The following is a 17420-nucleotide window of genomic DNA, read 5'->3' as shown; positions in this document are numbered from 1 at the left end:
GCAAAGAGTCGAGACAGTGTCAGCTGACTGGGGTTATATCCAGTTCTGTCATGTGATTTTACAAATAAGACTTAACGGTCAAAGTACAAAGTGCGTTTCCCAGCTTACGAACTAGATTGCACGTGGTGGAGTTTGTTTCGTGAGAGTAACTGTAAGACCAGTTATGACTCCGTCATGTTCAGATAGTGTCCGAGCCATGCTTCCCAGCATCAATTGGTTGTCGGGGTCCTTCTGGGCTCCTGTCATAAGCGGGTTCCATTCGGTGGGTCCGCAGGGGGCCCGTGATCCCTCGAGCTCCGGGGGCTGCTGGTGCCTGGGCTGCACTTTGAATAACAGGTCTGAGCTGGGGTGCCCGTCTTTTGGGGCACAGAGCTCTTTGAGAAGCTGAGGGAACTGTGGACCCTCAGAAAAGTGAGGTTGCCCCTCCCCATCCCCACCACCACACCCCAGCCTCTGCCATTTCAAGGTCGTGGACCCGTTGAAACCCACCGAGCATTTCCAGTTGTTTTTTTTTGTTTTTTAATTTTATTGGCGCATCTTCAGTTTTGATTTTGGAAGTGGCTGATAAAAAAGACGCTAATGGTACATAATGGCCTTTCAGTCAGTATCTTCCCTGGTATTTTTATAGAGTGGATGTTCATTTAAAACTAGGCAAGTACTGTCTTGGTTACCTACAGGTTGGAATAAATGATCCTGGGGAGGGCCCTTTAAACTTTGCTGCTCCCAAGGTGTAAGGCTCCGAGCCTGGAATTCCTTACCCTCTGGCTTCCCACGAGAGGGGTGGGCGCGGGGTGGGCATGGTATGACCTGCATTCCTTCGTGTTTTGTAAGTAAGAACTGGCAGGTGGTGTGAGCACCCATCGTGGTCACGTCTAGTCCTCTGAGATCCCCGGATGGTTTTGTGCTCCCAGCAGGTATTTGTTGATAATACTAGTGGTTCTAAAGTGAAAGATCTAGACACAGTAGGTTGATGAGTGACTGAGAAATGACCCCGGTGGCAACGGGAGGGACCGGGATGTGGCATTAACAAAACGAATCTGCATGGCTCTCTCGCTGGGCGGAGCGCACTTTGGAAGTTGAGTGCGGTGGAGCGAGGTGATTGAGTGCTCAAGTGTTTGTTTTCCAGTGTCCGTGAGGCAGTTCTCACTTTTGGGTCCAACAATGGAGCCGCCCGAGACCAGGAGGGTGAACTGGAGGCTCCACGCACACAGGAGGGATTTCATTTATTTGTCTCTAAGCCAGTGTTCTGTTCGCCCAGCCCTGTACTTCCTCAAACTGGCTTGGAAAAGTTAACCCAGGCCATGGGGATCCACTGTAGCGCCTGAGTGGTGTTTAGTGCATCATACTCTTTGGGCTTCATTGTTCTGGCTGGTGTTTGTTCTGTCTCTGTTCATCCTGAGGTGGCCCGGGTGCTACCCTCTCCTGCCTCTACTCCCCCAGCCCCCCACCCCAGGTTATTTTCAAGTAAATCCCAGGCATCATTTCATTTGTAAATATTTCAGTATGTCTCTAAAAGGTTAAGGCCTTTTTAAGCTCATCATGATACTCTTATCACGCCTAAAATAATAATTCCTTAGTATCATCACATATCTAGTCAGTGTTAACATTTCCCTACATGTCTTATTATTTCTAAAAATGCTCTTCTGTGTGAACTGAGATCCAGTCGACTGATATATCTCTAAAGTCTTTTTTAATCTATAGGTTCTGCTTCCACCTTTATATTCCTTGCAGTTTATTGTTGTTGTTATTGAACAAGCTGGTTAGGGAAATGATATGTCTGGGCCTCTTTTCTTCCCTGAGACACAATAATATCGAAAGTCAGCCACTTAATAATCCTACAGTGGCCTCTAAGTGTTCAAGTGAAAGGAGGAGTCGCACGTCTCTCACTTTAAATCAAAAGCTAGAAATGATTAAGCTTAGTGGGGAAGGCATGTCAAAAGCCGAGATAGGCTGAAAGCTAGGCCTCTTGTGCCAAGCAGTTAGCCAAGTTGTGAAGGCAAAGGACAAGTTCTTGAAGGAAATTGAAAGTGCTGCTCCAGTGAACACATGAGTAAGAAAGCGAAACAGCTTTATTGCTCACATGGGGAAAGTTTGAGTGGTCTGGATAGAAGATCAGACCAGCCACAACATTCCCTTACACCACAGCCTGATCCAGGGCAAGACCCTAACTTTCTTCAATTCTTTGAAGGCTGAGAGAGGTGAGGAAGCTGCAGAAGAAAAGTTTGAAGCCAGCAGAGGTTGGATCATGAGATTTAAGGAAAGAAGCCGTCTCTGTGACATCAAAGTGCAAAGTGAAGCAAAGTGCTGACGTAGAAGCTGCAGCACGTTATCCAGATCTAGTTAAGACCTAGTTAAGATCATTTACGAAGGGGGCTACACTAAACAACAGATAATCAATGTTGACGCAACAGCCTTCTACTGGAAGAAGATGCCACCTAGGACTGCCATTAGGGACTAAATGCAGTTGGTGACTTTAATTTAAAGCCAATACTCATTTACCATTCCAAAAATCTTAGGACCCTTAAGAATTATGCTCAGTCTACCCTGCCTGTGCTCTGTAAATGGAACAACAAAACCTGGATGACAGCACATCTCTTTACAACATAGTTTACTAAATATTTTAAGCCCACTGTTGAGATCGTCTCAAAAAAAAAAGATTCCTTTCAAAATGTTACTGCTCATTGACAATGCACCTGGTCACCCAAGAGCTCTGTTGGAGATGGACAAGATAAATGTTTTCATACCTGCTAACACAGTATCCATTCTGCATCCCATGGATCAAGGAGTAATTTTGACTTTCAAGTCTTATTCTTTAAGAAATATATTTCATAAGGCTACAGTTGCTATAGCTAGTGATTCCTCTGATGTATCTGGGCAACATAAACTGAAAACCTGCTGGAAAGGATTCAACATTCTAGATGCCATTAAGAACATTCATGATTCATGGGAAGAAGTCAAAATACCAACATTAGCAAGTGTTTGGAAGAAGTTGATTCCAGCCCTCATGGATGACTTTGAGGAGTTCAAGACTTCAGTGAAGGAAGTAACTGCAGATGTGGTGGAAATAGCAAGAGAACTAAAAGTGGAGCCTGAAGATGTGACTGAATTGCTGCAATCTCATGAAAAAACTTTAATGGATGAGGAGTTGCTTCTTACAGATGAGCAAAGAAAGTGGTTCCTTGAGTGGAATCTGCTCCTGGTGAGGATGCTATGAAGATTGTTGAAATGACAACAAATGACTTAGAATATTACGTAAACTTGGTTCGTAAAGCAGGGTTTGAGAGGATTGACTCCAGTTTGAGTCTGTGGTTTAAATACTATCAAATTGCATTGCATGCTACAGGGAAATTGTTCAGGAAAGGAAGAGTCAATTGGCAAGGTAAACTTCACTGTTGTCTTATATTAAGAAATTGCCATAGCCACTCGAGTCAGCAGCCGTCAACATTGAGGCAAGACCCTCCACCAGCAGAAAGATTACCGCTTGCTGAAGGCTCAGATGATGGTTAGCAGTTTTGTTTTTTTTTTTTTAAAGACACCAATTGTACTTGAACATTTGTTACTTTTTTTTAAATTAATTAATTAATTAATTTATTTTTGGCTGTGTTGGGTCTTCGTTTCCGTGCGAGGGCTTTCTCTAGTTGCGGAGAGCGGGGGCCACTCTTCATCGTGGTGCGCGGGCCTCTCACTATCGCAGCCTCTCTTGTTGTGGAGCACAGGCTCCAGACGCGCAGGCTCAGTAGTTGTGGCACATGGGCTTAGTTGCTCCGCGGCATGTGGGATCTTCCCAGACCAGGGCTTGAACCCGTGTCCCCTGCATTGGCAGGCAGATTCTCAACCACTGCGCCACCAGGGAAGCCAAGTTAGCAGTTTTTAGCAATAAAGTATTTTTAAATTAAGGTATGTACCTTGTTTTTTTAGACATAATGCTATTGAACATTTTAAACATAACTTTGATATGCTCTGAGAAACAGCAGAATTCGTGTGACTCATTGTGTTGTGATATTCGCTTTATTGCCGTGGTCTGGACCGAACCTGCCGTGTCTCCAAGGTCCGCCTGTATGTTTGGATTGAGGCTTTCTCCATGAGCCCTGGCTTACCTTAGTGGAAAATGGTATTTAGATACTATAATTTGGCCATAAGATTCTAGGCCTTTTCAGAGGACAAAGCTAGGGAGTACTTTTTTTTTTCAATTTCAGATAAAGTTCATGTTAGCATTTCCCACTTAGATTCAGGAGTACAGAGGTTTTACCTAGCCTCAGCAATCTGTTAAAGAAAAATTCAGCTGAGTGAATTTGAAGATCTAATTGGCTTTATTCAGTGGTTCACGAATTTGACAGCATCCCACCTAGCAAGTTGAAAGGCCCTGCCAGGAGCTGTACAAAACGGAAGGCTTTTACGGGCAGAAGGAGGGTGTGAAAAGGAAGTTAAAAAAGTGGATTATTTCAGGCAAAGTCAGCTTCCCTTGGGGACAGCAGGGGGGTCTTACCTACCATGTTAGTGTAGACCAGGAAATTCCAGACTGATTGGTTCAAGATTTACTCCTGGGAGAGGCTGAAACTACATTAAGTAAGGTATTAAATCTTGGCGGGGCTTAGCATAAGTGACTGCATTTTGGCCCTATAGTTTCTTTTTAACAAATCTAATGTTTGTATCTCCTTTCAACCAAAATCCTTGGTCCTCAGCGACAGCAACATAATTACTTATGTATTATCCCACAATACACAAACAGAAATCCCAGGATAACTACACTTATCACCAAAAATATGATTCCTGAACCCACAATATCTTTGCTCTGTAGTTCTTTTTCTCCTTAGGCTAGATTCCCCCTGCCTAAGGAATTAGCATATGAGGTCTTTTCTCACCATGCTGCACACAGGTTCATTTACTTCAACTTACTTTTGTGTTTTAGGTTATTTAATAAAAATAATTCTGTTTTATTTTTGTGTAAATTATTTTCATCATTCTGAAGATGATCTATATAGATCAAGGTGTTTTTCTAGAAATCTAGCTTCTCTCCCTGTCTCTTCCACTTCATCTTCTTTCTCCATAGGTAACCTTTCGAAAAATAAATACGCTATCCTTTTTATCTTTAAATACAAGTGGTAGCATCCCGTGTATACTTTTCTCCACCTCACATTTCCCACTTAACGAACCCTGGCCTCTGTCCACAGTGGTACATAGAGACCTTCCTCGTTCCTTGGCCAGGGACATCCCACTCCATTGTGTGGGTGTAGTCTCGTTTCTTTCAGAGAACTGTACTTTTTAGGATTTCTCTTAACTTCCTGTTCTGGTGTCTTCTAGGAATTACATTTTCTGGATGGGTATAGAAAGAAGGTGGGGGGAGGGGGCAGTGCCCTGGCTGCTTCTAGAAGCAGCACCTGGTTGTGAGCACTACTCCTGTTTCTTCTTAGTTCTCATCGTGGATGGAGGGATACGGTGACTTTCTTCTGTACCAGGTGGGTGGGGCTTCTCTTTTCCCGAGTCACACAATGTCCCTGGTTTCTGTCATTTCACATAGACTCCTTTTGGCTCACAGGTAGAAGTTCTTCCAGGGTTTGCCAACACAGTATTTTCAGTCTTAAGTTTTTGATGGTGGCATCTGTTTTGTGCGTCCTCATGTTTATGTTCGTAAGGTTTCGGGACGGGGGAGTATCAGAGATTGTGCTTCACGTGCCATTTAAAAACAAACCGCCATACGTAAAAAGTAAATACAACAGAAATTGTAAAAACAGTCTTTTCTCTCCTAACCAACACTGAATTATTTGTGTTGCAGGGAAAAGGACTTGGAAGCCAAATTCATTATTCAAATGGAGAAAAGCAAAACAACAATCACAAACTTAAAGGCAAGTAGCGGCCTGGGCTGGCTCCAGTTCCGTGAGTTGTGTGTTTGTTTCCGCGTCAAACGGCTTGTGGGTAAATACAACACATCTGCTGTTTCCACAGCCCTCCTTTCTCTGTTCAGTTCACCACGTCAGCTTGCACTTGGCTTGGGCTTGGTCACAAAGCAAAAGGGTTGATGCTCTGTCTCCTGTCCCGTCCCTGGTTTCGCTGACCTGGGAGCCAGGCCTGAGCCGCAGCTCTGGGAGGTGAGCTCATGCGTTTAGCCCTGACCCAGGCATTTCTAACCTCTATCCTATGGTGGATCCTTAGCCTGGCAATTGGCTCATTGTGAATTATTAAATAAGCTTTGGCCCTAGATTTGTTTTCATTTTTAATGAAAATAATTTTGTAAACTTTGCAAGAGAAGCTGGTATTACTATTCAAAACTCAGGGGATGAAAAATTTAGAAAACTGAAATTTTTTTCTGGAAAAAAGAAAATTGAAAAAAAAATCCCAGAATTTTCTAAGATGGCGAGTTCTTTTTGTACTTAAAGTATTCTGGTTTTTTTCTTTGGTTAGTGAATTTGTTAAGGACCCTGAATACTTTTCACTTAGGGGAAAAATAAGTGTGTAAAATCAATAATAAAGAAATCGTGTGCCTTATGAACCCAACCCCATCCTCCGATAGTTGTCATTAGCTCACAGGTTTGGGTTTCAGAGGCCTGGTGGCCCACGGCCAAGTGCAGATCAGTCTCTGGTTGGATTTCTGTTAATTCGTGGCTCAAGGGACTGGACACTTTGAAATCCAGTTTCAAAGTCGTGCAACTTGATCCCCAGTGATAGAAGCTGGGGAATGTGCCCATCTTCGCATGGGCCGTACTCTGGGCGTTTCGAAAGGCCTCCTCTGGGGCTCTGGTGCCCCTTGGCCTGAGGCATTCTCCAGTGGAATGTCTTTCTTTCTCTGCTGCCCGCAGTTCTCCTACCTTCTGGCTCTGCTTGGCCCGCACCTGGCTTTCCCTCCTTTGACCTCCCACATCTTCTCACGTCACTTGTCCTTTCTCTGCTGTTAGTTACCTCTACTTTGCTCTGCTTCCTGTACCTTTGTGTGCTCACAGCACTGCGGTCAAAGTCTAATCATTCAAACATCGTATTTACCGGAACGGAGTGGAGAGACCCGTGTCCTTGGATGAATTGCCTTCCTTTGTGTGTTATGGAATCTGTTTTCCTTGATTACTCTTGCTTTTTGAGTTTTACAAACATTGCTTTGTCTGATATAACCAGAATAGATGCCTGGATTTTTAAACATTTTAATAATAAGAACCTTAAACAATTTTCTTTTTTATAGTATGTATACTATAGTATCTGAATTATGTTGGAAAATAGGATGCCCATTACATTTATTCAGCATATGTCCAGGGAGCTGTGTGAGGCCTTGGTGGCATATGAAGATTTTTAAACATGGTTTTCGCTTCAAATTTGGTATATAGCAAGGTAGACAAGATGTATGCAAACATATGCAGTAGACTCATAATATGATATGTCCTGGGAGAGTTGTCTCTCAGAGGTGGGAGAATTACTTCTGGATGCAGTGCCCAAGGGGAGCTTTGTGGAAGAGGAGGCATCTGACCTGGAGTTTTCAGTGGGGCCACAAGATCACACAACTGCTGTCACATTGTCATCTCTGTGAACAGCACCCCGTGAAGTTGTGCAGACTCCAGCACTAAAAAGCATTGAAGTCAGAAAAACATAGCGTCTGGCTGGAGTGTCAGGTTCATATAAGGTAATCATGATAAAAAGTCCAGAAAAGTAGCCTTGGGTCATATCGTAGAGAGCCTGAATTGCTGGGAGGAGTTTAGGTTTGCTTGCTTGTTCATTCATTCATTCATTCATTCAGGAGGTGAGGAATTAAATGGATTTGAGTCAGGGTATAAATAATGGAAAATGGTGATCGTTTGTGTATTTTTTATGACTTTTTTTCTTGAATTGGATAGATTACTTGTTTGCTGACAGGGTTCTTCACATTATTATTATTTTCCTCTTACATTGTTGTTATTATTGTCATAATCATCTCTTTCTAGATACCAGAAGGAGGGACTGGGGACTCAGGAAGAGAACGGACCAAGACCTTCACCTATGACTTTTCTTTTTATTCTGCTGATACAAAAAGTCCAGATTATGTTTCACAAGAAATGGTATGGTATTTTCAAAATCTCTGTTTTGGTTTATTTTCATATTGAGAAAAACATGCCTACCCTAAAACTCTTTAAAACATCTTGCTAATTTTTTTTCTGAATATGATTTATGTAAAATTAGCCTTTGCTAACTTAGCTTTTTGCTTATTATATAGCAGCATTTATCTTAAGCTTGAGATGAATTCCATCCCCAAAAGGTTGATTTTTTTTTTTTTTTCCACTTCTGAGCATGATGATCATAATTTTTGTTTCAAAACTTGGCAGTGACTACTGTTTTAAAGGAGCTTTGCAAGTAAAGCATTTTTTGGGGAGACAGTTACAGGCATACTTCATTTTACTGTGCTCGATGTTAACGCTTTTTTGCAAATTGAAGGTTGAGGCAATCCTGTGTCGAGTCTGTTGGCGCCATTTTTCCAACAGCATTTGTTCACTTCGTGTTTCTGTGTCACATTTTGGTAATTCTTGCAATATTTCAAACTCTTTCATTATTATTATATTCGATCAGTGATCTATCATGTTACTATTGCAAAAAGATTACGACTTGTTGAAGGCTCAGGTGATGGTTAGCATTTTTTAGCAAGAAAGTATTTTTTAATTAAGGTATGTATGTTATTTTTTAGACAAAATGCTACTACACACTTAATAGACTACAGTATCGTATAAACGTAACTTTTATTTGCACAGGGAACCAAAACATTTGTGTGCCTCGCTTTATTGCTGTGGTCTGAACTGAATCCGCAGGAACTCTGATGTCTGCCTGTGTGTACTGCTAAGCCTGGCACATAACTCAGTTGGCCTTGAGTCCTGCTGCGATGCAGAACTTTAGGAGGTACACTTCACACCCAAGTCACATTTCCCCTGCTTGGATGGGTCATTGTAGGTTCTAGAAAGAAAGATTCTAGAAAGCAAGATCGTTTTGTTCAGAATCTTTCTAGAACCTAGAAAGAAGCTGGAATTTGTCCAGGAAACCTGTGCTGTAGGCTTTTGTGATCTGAAATGTAGACATGACATGGGCAGATAAGAACAGACCTGAAGATCCTCCCAGGGGACCGTTGCTTGATGATGTGTCATGTGACCAGAAGGACTAGTGTATTTCCCTGGGTGGGGCAGGCAGGGTGTTGGAGCAGAGCAGGGTTCTGGGGAAACACGGTGTGGGGTAGGGGGGAGAGCATGCCCGCATGGCGGGGCTTCTCCCTGGCTTGTTAACAGCTTCTTAAGAGGCATGGCTTCAGGTCTCCAGGTGTTAAAACGAACGTGAATTCCTGTCCTGCCCGCCCAGGCTTGTGACCCACGCGATGGCATCTTGAAGTGGTATCATGGTGTAGTTTCTTGTAACTTGGTGTGTCCACGTACTAGAATCTCAGTGTTGCCTGGGAAAGTGTTAGAAATGCAGAATTTCAGGAACTACTCCAGACCTACTGAATCAAACTGCATTTTGTAGCAAGATCCCCAGGTGAGTTGCATGATCCTTAGCATTTGAGAAATGTAGTTGGTTTAGGAATGGTTTGTGGAGGAGGCTGGCTTTCTGAGGCGATGTAAGTGTTGGGAGTTCAGATTGGCTGTGAATGTGGAGAAATTGTTCCCAGGAGAGGCCTGGAGTGATAGTATCTGCAAGATGTTGATTCAGTATTGGGGAAACATAGAAAGGACAACAGCAGTAGGAATGGGGGCCGTGAGGAGAGATGGGGTGCTGGGCATGAGAGAGGGGCCGGGAGAGGAAAGGTGAACTAATGCTGCTGGAGTTTGCAGGGGAATCAGAAACGCTGCTTGGTGCTCCGGTGTGCTGCCTCGTTTAATCCTCACAAGAACCAAATGAGGTCGACTTTAGCTCCATTTTTCTTCGTCAAGGAGACTCAGCTTAAATAACTTGCTCAGGTCTGTAGGTCTAATCGACTGAATAGTAGCAGAGTTGAGATCCTGGGGCTGATGTATACGGCGGTGGAGATACCCCTGGAAGGTCTTAAGGGTTTAAGGATTGGTGTGTTCTCAGTGACAGGTGGACAGGGCAGCCCTGTTGAATGAATAAATGGATGAGCGAGTGAGCGAAGATGACTTTGGTCCTGAGGTAAGTGGATTAGTCAGTGTTGGTAGCTCGGAGTCTGCTGAGGAACAGAATGTTGCAGCTAGTGGAATCCAGATTTTGGCTTTCAGGTAGGAACGCAAAGGAAGTGGCTGGTACGGGGGAGTTTAAGGGAAAAGCTGGTTCATTACATGGTCCTCAGGACATCTTCATTAGCGGATGAATGAAGGGCCATGAAGGTTTCCCTCCTAAGTTACCCAGCGAGCGGCTGGATTTCCCCCCTGTTTCACCTGGATTTGAGGCCTTCTGGGGACAGGGGCTGTGCCGAGGGAAAGCCCAGGGACGGGAGTGGTGGCGCGGACAGCAGGGCCTGGCTCTCTGGAGATGCTTAGCAGGCGTTTGCTCACTGAGGCCTCGTCTACGGGTGGGTCGTTCATTTATGGAACAGGTCACATATCCTGGGTTCAGTGAGAGTCAAGGTCAGGGAAGCAGTTAACACGTTTAGCTCTTTTGGGAGTTAAAAATACCTGCCCAGAGTTTAAAAAGTAGTTTGAGAATGAAAAGAGTTTTCAGCTGAGGAGGGGACTTTCCCGCTTCAGGTGTCTGTGCTTCAGAGGCTTTGGGTTCCTTGACTCTGGAACAGTCTCAGGTTATTTATATCGTACGTTCAGTTCAAAACTGAAAAAGCCTTTGAGATATGTTATTATAACACTGCTTTCTAGTAGAACCACATGTTAATAAAACCAGCAGAGATCCAGGAAAACTCCTAGTGTTTTTTGTTTTTTTTTTTTCCTCTTGTCCAGTTTTATTGAGAAATAATTGACATACATCTCTGTATAAGTTTAAGGTGTACAGCATGATGGTTCGCTTTACGTATCTTGTGAAACAGTTATCGCAATAGGTTTAATTAATAACCATCCTCTCATATAGATACAGTAAAAAGAAAAGAAAAAAAAATTCCTCCTTGTGATGAAAAAGAACTCTTAGGATCTACTCTCTTAACACCTTTCCTGTGTATCATGCAGCAGTGTGAACTGCAGTCATCATTGTTGTGTATTATATTCCTAGTGCTTATTTCTCCTGGAACTGTAAGTTTGTACCTCTTGACCGCCTTCTTGCAAGTCTCCCTCCCCCAGCCTCCCGCCTCTGGTAACCACAAATCCGATCTCTTTTTCTGTGAGTTTGGCATTTTTGGGAAGACACCTATTTTTTAGACACTGTTAAAGAGAAGGTAATCTTCCTCATCTCTAATTTGAATAGCTGGTGTTGTATCGACTAAAGTTTTCACGCTGCCGGATCCTTCAAAGGAACTGAGCTGACGGTTCTCACCCCTGCTGTAAACGGGAAGATGCAGGCTTAGCGTGATGTCGGCCCTTGTCTTTTTCTTCTTTTTAAAAATCATTTAAATGAAAAGGCATCTTGAGACAATATATCATGCCCATTACTATAGTACAAGTTTCCCATAATGTTAAACAAATTCCAAATAAGATGACCGTTACTATTTCTTCCTTCCAAATTAATTTTAGATTTAGAAAAAAAATCAGTGGGCCGTTTAAGGCCGTACTCGTGTCAATTAAAGACCATTAAGTAAGGTCTAATTTTCTTAATTGTTCTTCAGACTCCAAAGTGAGGCTTTGATCGCACACTGCCTGTTCCTTGATTCGACCCCAGAGAAACCTGAAACCTAAAATTTCCCAGTTGACAGCTGGATGGAGAGTCTTTTGTTTACACAGCGCCCTCTTGTGGGCACTTCCCCTCAAGCGAGGCCCTGCGACGCCTCCCTTTGCTCTGTAAGTCAGCTCTGTAGCCTCTCAGACAAACAGCGAGGTGGCTCTCGGGGACCCTGGCCAGGAGGGCAGGACGTCAGCCAGTCGAACAGCCCCTTCCTTCCCCACCTCGGTTTGGTAGACGATGGTAAATCAGTCCTTGGTGGGAGCTGCAGTGGGGTAGCCGGTTTTCCCTGCTGGGAACCCCGGGGGTGTGGGCACCGTCCTGCTGCTTCTCTGGGTCCCCAGCAGACTTGAAGCTGGGACCGAGCCAGGCCTGGGTCTCAGCACCTCTGGACCTGCATTTTCTAGGCCTGTCGTGCGGTCACGTCCACCAGCCCCAGGCCCCCCGCCCCCTCCGGGGCCCCCTGAGTCTGGAGGAACTCCAGCTGAGTTAGCTTTCTAGAGACTAAATGAGGGGTAAAGTAGCAGGTGTGGATTTTAACCCTGGGGAAGAATTCCATTTTGAAACCTTTGGGGTTTGGTTTAAATATGATATTTTCCATGACTTTGTGTTAGCCCCAGACAAAAGTATGAGAGAAGAGCCTTCCTTTATTCTTCCGGAAGCTTTTGGAAGGCTGTTCTTTCTCTCCAGTGGCACTCTGTGAAGTGGTAAAAATGACATCTGCCTTTTGGTTTTTGTCTAATCAGAAAGAATTAAAGAAATATTTAGAGTTTTCCTCCTGTTCCATATATAGTGGTGAAAATGAACCTCAGATGGTTAGCCTGGAGCCCAGAGTCCCCCTGGGATTCCTGGTTCTGCTTCCTCACAGAGGAGTGCGTGTGTGTGTGTGTGTGTGTGTGTGTGTGTGTGTGTGTGGTCTCTCGGGGGAGGCCCATCCACGTAGGGTTGGGGCTTCCAGGTTGATGTCGAGAGCGTGGGAAGAGGACTCGGCGTCGGCTCCGGTAGAAGCACAGGCTTTGGCGTCAGGGAGGCCGGGTGCAGATCCCACTCTGCCGCCCACTGTGTGCCCAGTGACCTAACCTCTCCCCCTGGACAGTGGATCTAGGACACTGCTCGCCCCGAGGACTGATCACGGACACGGCGTGAGCTGCTCTAGTTGAAGGCTGAGTTAGTCATCTGAACGTGGGAAAAGGATCAGAAAATATCAGCTCGTAAAGCTGAAACGGATGAAACTTAGCTCAGAATGAAGGAGAGTAATGAGAGGGTCCTCTGTGGAAGCGGCTCTGTTGGAAGGATAGTCTGTACGTCTTTGACTGACGCCACCGAGGAGACGAAGTCTAAACAAGACGGCGGGAAGATGGTGCCTGAAGCGTCCTTGGCTGCTGACAAGCTGTGTTGGTAGCACGGATGTCTGTGTGGGGAGGGGAGAGCAAGATGGCCAGTGGTTGTCAGCCCCGTCCGGGGGTGGTATCTGGCTGGAGGGCCCAGATCCCTATGGAGAGTCGATGGTGTGTCTTGAGCTGGGCTCACCCGGCATCACTCCCGGAGACTGAACCCTCCCGAGGGGTTGACGAGGCTCCCGCCCTGGCCTTTGCGGGGGACCCCACACCTTTTCCTGGTTCTGACTGAGAACCTGATCGTATTGCCTCTCCGGTGTCTCTTCAGCTGCTGATGTGCCTTGTTTTTGAAGCAGGGAGGTGTTCTGTGTGCCCTTTGTGTCCTGGTCTCCCCTGCAGGGAGGGGGCAGGGGGCAGTGTGAAGGCAAGAGGGGGTTAGAAAGCTTTGGCTGGTCCCCGCCCCAGCTGGGTGCAAGGAGGATGACCAGGCATCTTGATTTGCTTCTTTTACATCGATTGTGTGGGTCAAGTATTTGTCCTTCACCCCCCTTCCATTCCCCAAAGCATCCTGGTGCAGTTGTGTGGTGCAGTGGACGTGGACTCAGGCCACTGTAAGTGCCAGCCCAGGCCCCACACAGCTCGTCTTCCTGCCCTCTCCATCCTGGGCAAATGTCCCAATAGGAAAATGCACTGGATTCTGACTCGGGAGAGCCTGGCATCCAAGCCTCACCTGCACCCACTCATCACTCAGCTCTGTGAGAGCCTCCGGAGACTTACTTTGATGAATGGCCGTATCCTTAAAATGATGGCATTGATTTGGCATGGTTTGGGCCGTAACTTTCTGGCTGCTGTGACTTTGAATATTTAGTTTCTGGAAGGTCTGGTAGCATGAATCACTTTATAAGTTTATTTAATTCTGAAATGATAAATCATCCTGCTTTAAAATCGTCTTTGCTTCTAGTTATGACTGTCACTTTGCCTTGTTTACCTTTTTCTATTTCAGGAATTTTTTGTTAACTTAAGTGGGAAAATGGATGGGGTTGCTTTTTGCTTCATTATATGTTTCCTTTTGATTAAAAACTGGGATATACACTTATTCTGTTGTTAACAGCTCTGTAGTGATTTATTTACATGGTGTAATCCTTATGAAAGTAGTATTCAAGAATACTGTCAACACTGAAGGAGTTTTTATTAAAATCCATGGTAATTGTATCTTTTGTGTTTTTTTTTTTTTTTTCTTTCTGCTTTCAGGTTTTCAAAACCCTTGGCACAGATGTCGTGAAGTCTGCATTTGAAGGTTATAATGCATGTGTCTTTGCATACGGGCAGACTGGATCAGGAAAGTCATACACTATGATGGGAGATTCTGTACGTTGTTTACACTGTGTGGGAAGAAAATTTCTCATTATCTCTCTTTGGACTGATAAAAGTATCTCTTATCTACGCGGTCTGTACTAACTTGCTTTTCATGTTCTGATCATTCTTTAGCAATAAGGTAAAACTCAGTAATAAGTTGGACGGAATTTCCTTTGAGAGATTTTAAATTAGAAATAGTTTTCAGTTTATAAGCATGAATAATGGATGGGAGTCAGTTCATTTTCTGTTTTTAAAGGCTTTATAATCTTATCAAAAAAGTACGCTGGGCCTACAAGTAATTTATTCTTCTTTTCTGCCAACCCAACAATGTGAATAAAATTACTGAACTCTGTTCTATTTAAAATTATTCAAAACATCTTTGCCCAAGAAAAATGTAAAAAAAAGAGTCTCTTTGGTGGAAAGGTACTACATAAATCCAGTGAATACATAAAAAGCGTTAGAATTATACAGGTTATGTAGAGTCTACATAGTTATAAATATAGTATGTAGAGTTTAGTAGTTATGCTGTATAAATTAAGAACCTTAAAGTTATACTTGCCCCAAAATATGGCAGAGGAAAAACTAGACGTGATTGTAGGAACTTATCCCGTTCTGTGTTTTCTCCAGACCTGGATAGTGCTTGTGTGTTTTACTTTTCTCATGTCGTGGTTTTGAAAACTGTTCACTGAGTCTGAGAGGTGCCAGCCTGTTCTAGATGTGGAGGGGCTAGCGGAGGATGGCTGGGTTTCCTGCTGGCAGGCTTGGTGCTGCCTTGAATGCTACAGGTTCAATGGTTAGTGGAAGAAGTAATGCATTAAAGGAGGACAGGTCTTTCCAGATGAAAGCCTTTGAGTGCATGTGTCCTGGCTTCTTAAATCCAGGCATTTTCTTTCCAGGAGAAGAAAATAAATGCTGGGCAGTGAATCCTCAGTGCTGAGAAGTAGGGAAGAATACGAGAAGAACAGACAATTTCAAGAGTTTCACGTTTCCTTTTACCATTACTTCTCTCTTCCTACTTTCCTACTGTGCCTTTGGAGAAAAGAGCCTTCTCTAAAAATGAAATTTACATGTTGATTCCCTCTTAGCTAGTTTATGTAAGTTCAACAAAGCACTCATAAATTACAGCTGTTTTTCTCTGACCTTACAGTTGAGTACCATTTGGGTATTCTTTTTTATTTTATTTTTTAAAGTAGGAACAAAAAATGTGGTGAAAGGCCCAGTTTTTCTTTACAAGAATTGATATTGATTTAATGGTATCAAGGAAAAAAATTCTCCTAAACCTGTGATGATATATATATATAAATATTTATTTTTGGGATGGGAGATTGGGTGAAAGTAGGGAGGAATTTCAGAAGAAAACATTGAAGCCCTAAAGTCTGGCTTTCTAACGAGAACATTTTTGCCTCGTCTTTGGTACCATTCTGAAGCTCGTCAGCGTGTCAATGCCGACTGAAACGTGAATATTTGAAAGCTAGAGAATAAGTCGTCTTATGTTTGCAAGCCACGATTTAGCTGATGAACAGCTGATAACTGTATATTATCATGGTCCCAGCAGGTAGAAATTCGAAAACTCAATCCTCTCATTTCAGAGAGTAGGAAGCAGCCCTGCAGGGGATGAATGCTGCGCCCTGGGCCCTGGGCCGGGCCTGCAGGCCCCTGGAGTCTGAGTCCACCCCAGCCAATTGCAGATGCAATCGTCGGTTGCTTTTATTTCAAGTGACAGCTGAGGCGTCCCTCCTTCCCACTGCAGGGCGATTCTGGCTTAATACCCCGGATCTGCGAAGGGCTCTTCAGTCGGATAAATGAAACCACCAGATGGGATGAAGCATCTTTTCGAACTGAAGTCAGGTAGGGCCCATGGCCTGAGTAACTGAGTGTGAGCTTGATTTAAGGCACAAGGAGTGGATAAAGCCTTTGGATTCCTTAGGGGAGAGTCTGCCTCTCCCCGTCCTGTGCTGTGCCGGTTGGAAGGCAAGCTTAAAGCACATATGTGTTCAGTGACTTCCTTGGGTACCATTTGGATTGGGGTTTGGGAGGCCGGTAGAGGCAACCCACCTTGGTCGGAAACTACCGAAGCATGCTCATCTCAAATGGAGTGAGCTTTCGACCTTTCAGTGTATACCCACTTGCCTTATTCTTTTATCTGAATAGGATTTGTGTTATTCTTTATGTTGGTAGGATCACTATAAATCTAGTATTTAAATAAATCTGGATGGTTGAGGTGTTTTTTCCTCCTTGAGCTTAAACCTGTGTGGGGAGGCAGTTTCGTCAGTGGTTTGGGGGCAGACGTGGCAATCAAGGGTTCTCCTGGCTGCCTGACCCCGCAGAGGCTGTGAGGCCTTGGATAGGTTGTTTAAATCACCCTGAGCCTCTATTGCCTAACCTGTAAAATGGAGGTAATAGTAGTACCTACCTCTGGGCTATTGTAGGGATTAAATGAAATAATCCACATAAAATGCTGTACCTGATACATGGTTACCACCCAAAAATGTATGTCGCTGCTGATATTGTTGTTGTTATTAATGTCTGAAATCATCTTACTGAATTCAACTTTATTTGAAATTTTTAGCTACTTAGAAATTTATAATGAACGTGTGAGAGATCTACTTAGACGGAAGTCGTCCAAAACCTTCAATTTAAGAGTCCGTGAGCATCCAAAAGAAGGACCTTATGTTGAGGGTAAGAGTGAATGTTTTCACAGCCCTGTTCTTCTTGGGAATTTTTGTAAAAATAATAGTTTCAGAGAAAAAAAATGTAGGATAATGGCGAGATTTATAAAATTTATTTTTGGAATCATTATAGTAAAAATTGCATGTGCTGTCACTGCACGATGTTCATTTAATGCGTTTATACTTCACTGGGCATTTGCTGATTCTGTGGGGCTTGCCAATAGATTTCCTCTGGCTTTAAGAACTCCAGAAACTTGTTTTTTCCAAGTTCTCAGGCAAGATAAGCAACCCTACAGCCTGTCTCTTTAAATGGCCTTGCATTTTAGCAGTGTGTTTTTGCTGACCTTAATGGTAA

General features: G+C 43.8%; 1 protein-coding gene across 2 annotated transcripts in view; it reads left to right on the top strand.

Annotated features, from left to right (window-relative positions):
* The window catches only part of KIF16B (kinesin family member 16B), a 302268-nt gene that overhangs the window by 28379 nt on the left and 256469 nt on the right, over window positions 1–17420 (top strand). For both annotated transcript variants that reach the window (XM_059897339.1, XM_059897338.1), the window contains exons 2-6: window positions 5774–5843; window positions 7899–8012; window positions 14292–14408; window positions 16147–16244; window positions 16966–17075. In XM_059897339.1, coding sequence (XP_059753322.1) covers window positions 5774–5843; window positions 7899–8012; window positions 14292–14408; window positions 16147–16244; window positions 16966–17075 — 509 coding nt within the window. The remainder of the gene's footprint in view (window positions 1–5773; window positions 5844–7898; window positions 8013–14291; window positions 14409–16146; window positions 16245–16965; window positions 17076–17420) is intronic.

Source organism: Balaenoptera ricei, chromosome 15 (assembly GCF_028023285.1).
Source record: "Balaenoptera ricei isolate mBalRic1 chromosome 15, mBalRic1.hap2, whole genome shotgun sequence".
In the NCBI taxonomy this organism is placed as follows: Eukaryota; Metazoa; Chordata; class Mammalia; order Artiodactyla; family Balaenopteridae; genus Balaenoptera; species Balaenoptera ricei.
The sequence above is the reverse complement of the archived record's forward strand: the minus strand, read 5'-3'. Positions and strand labels throughout refer to the sequence as shown.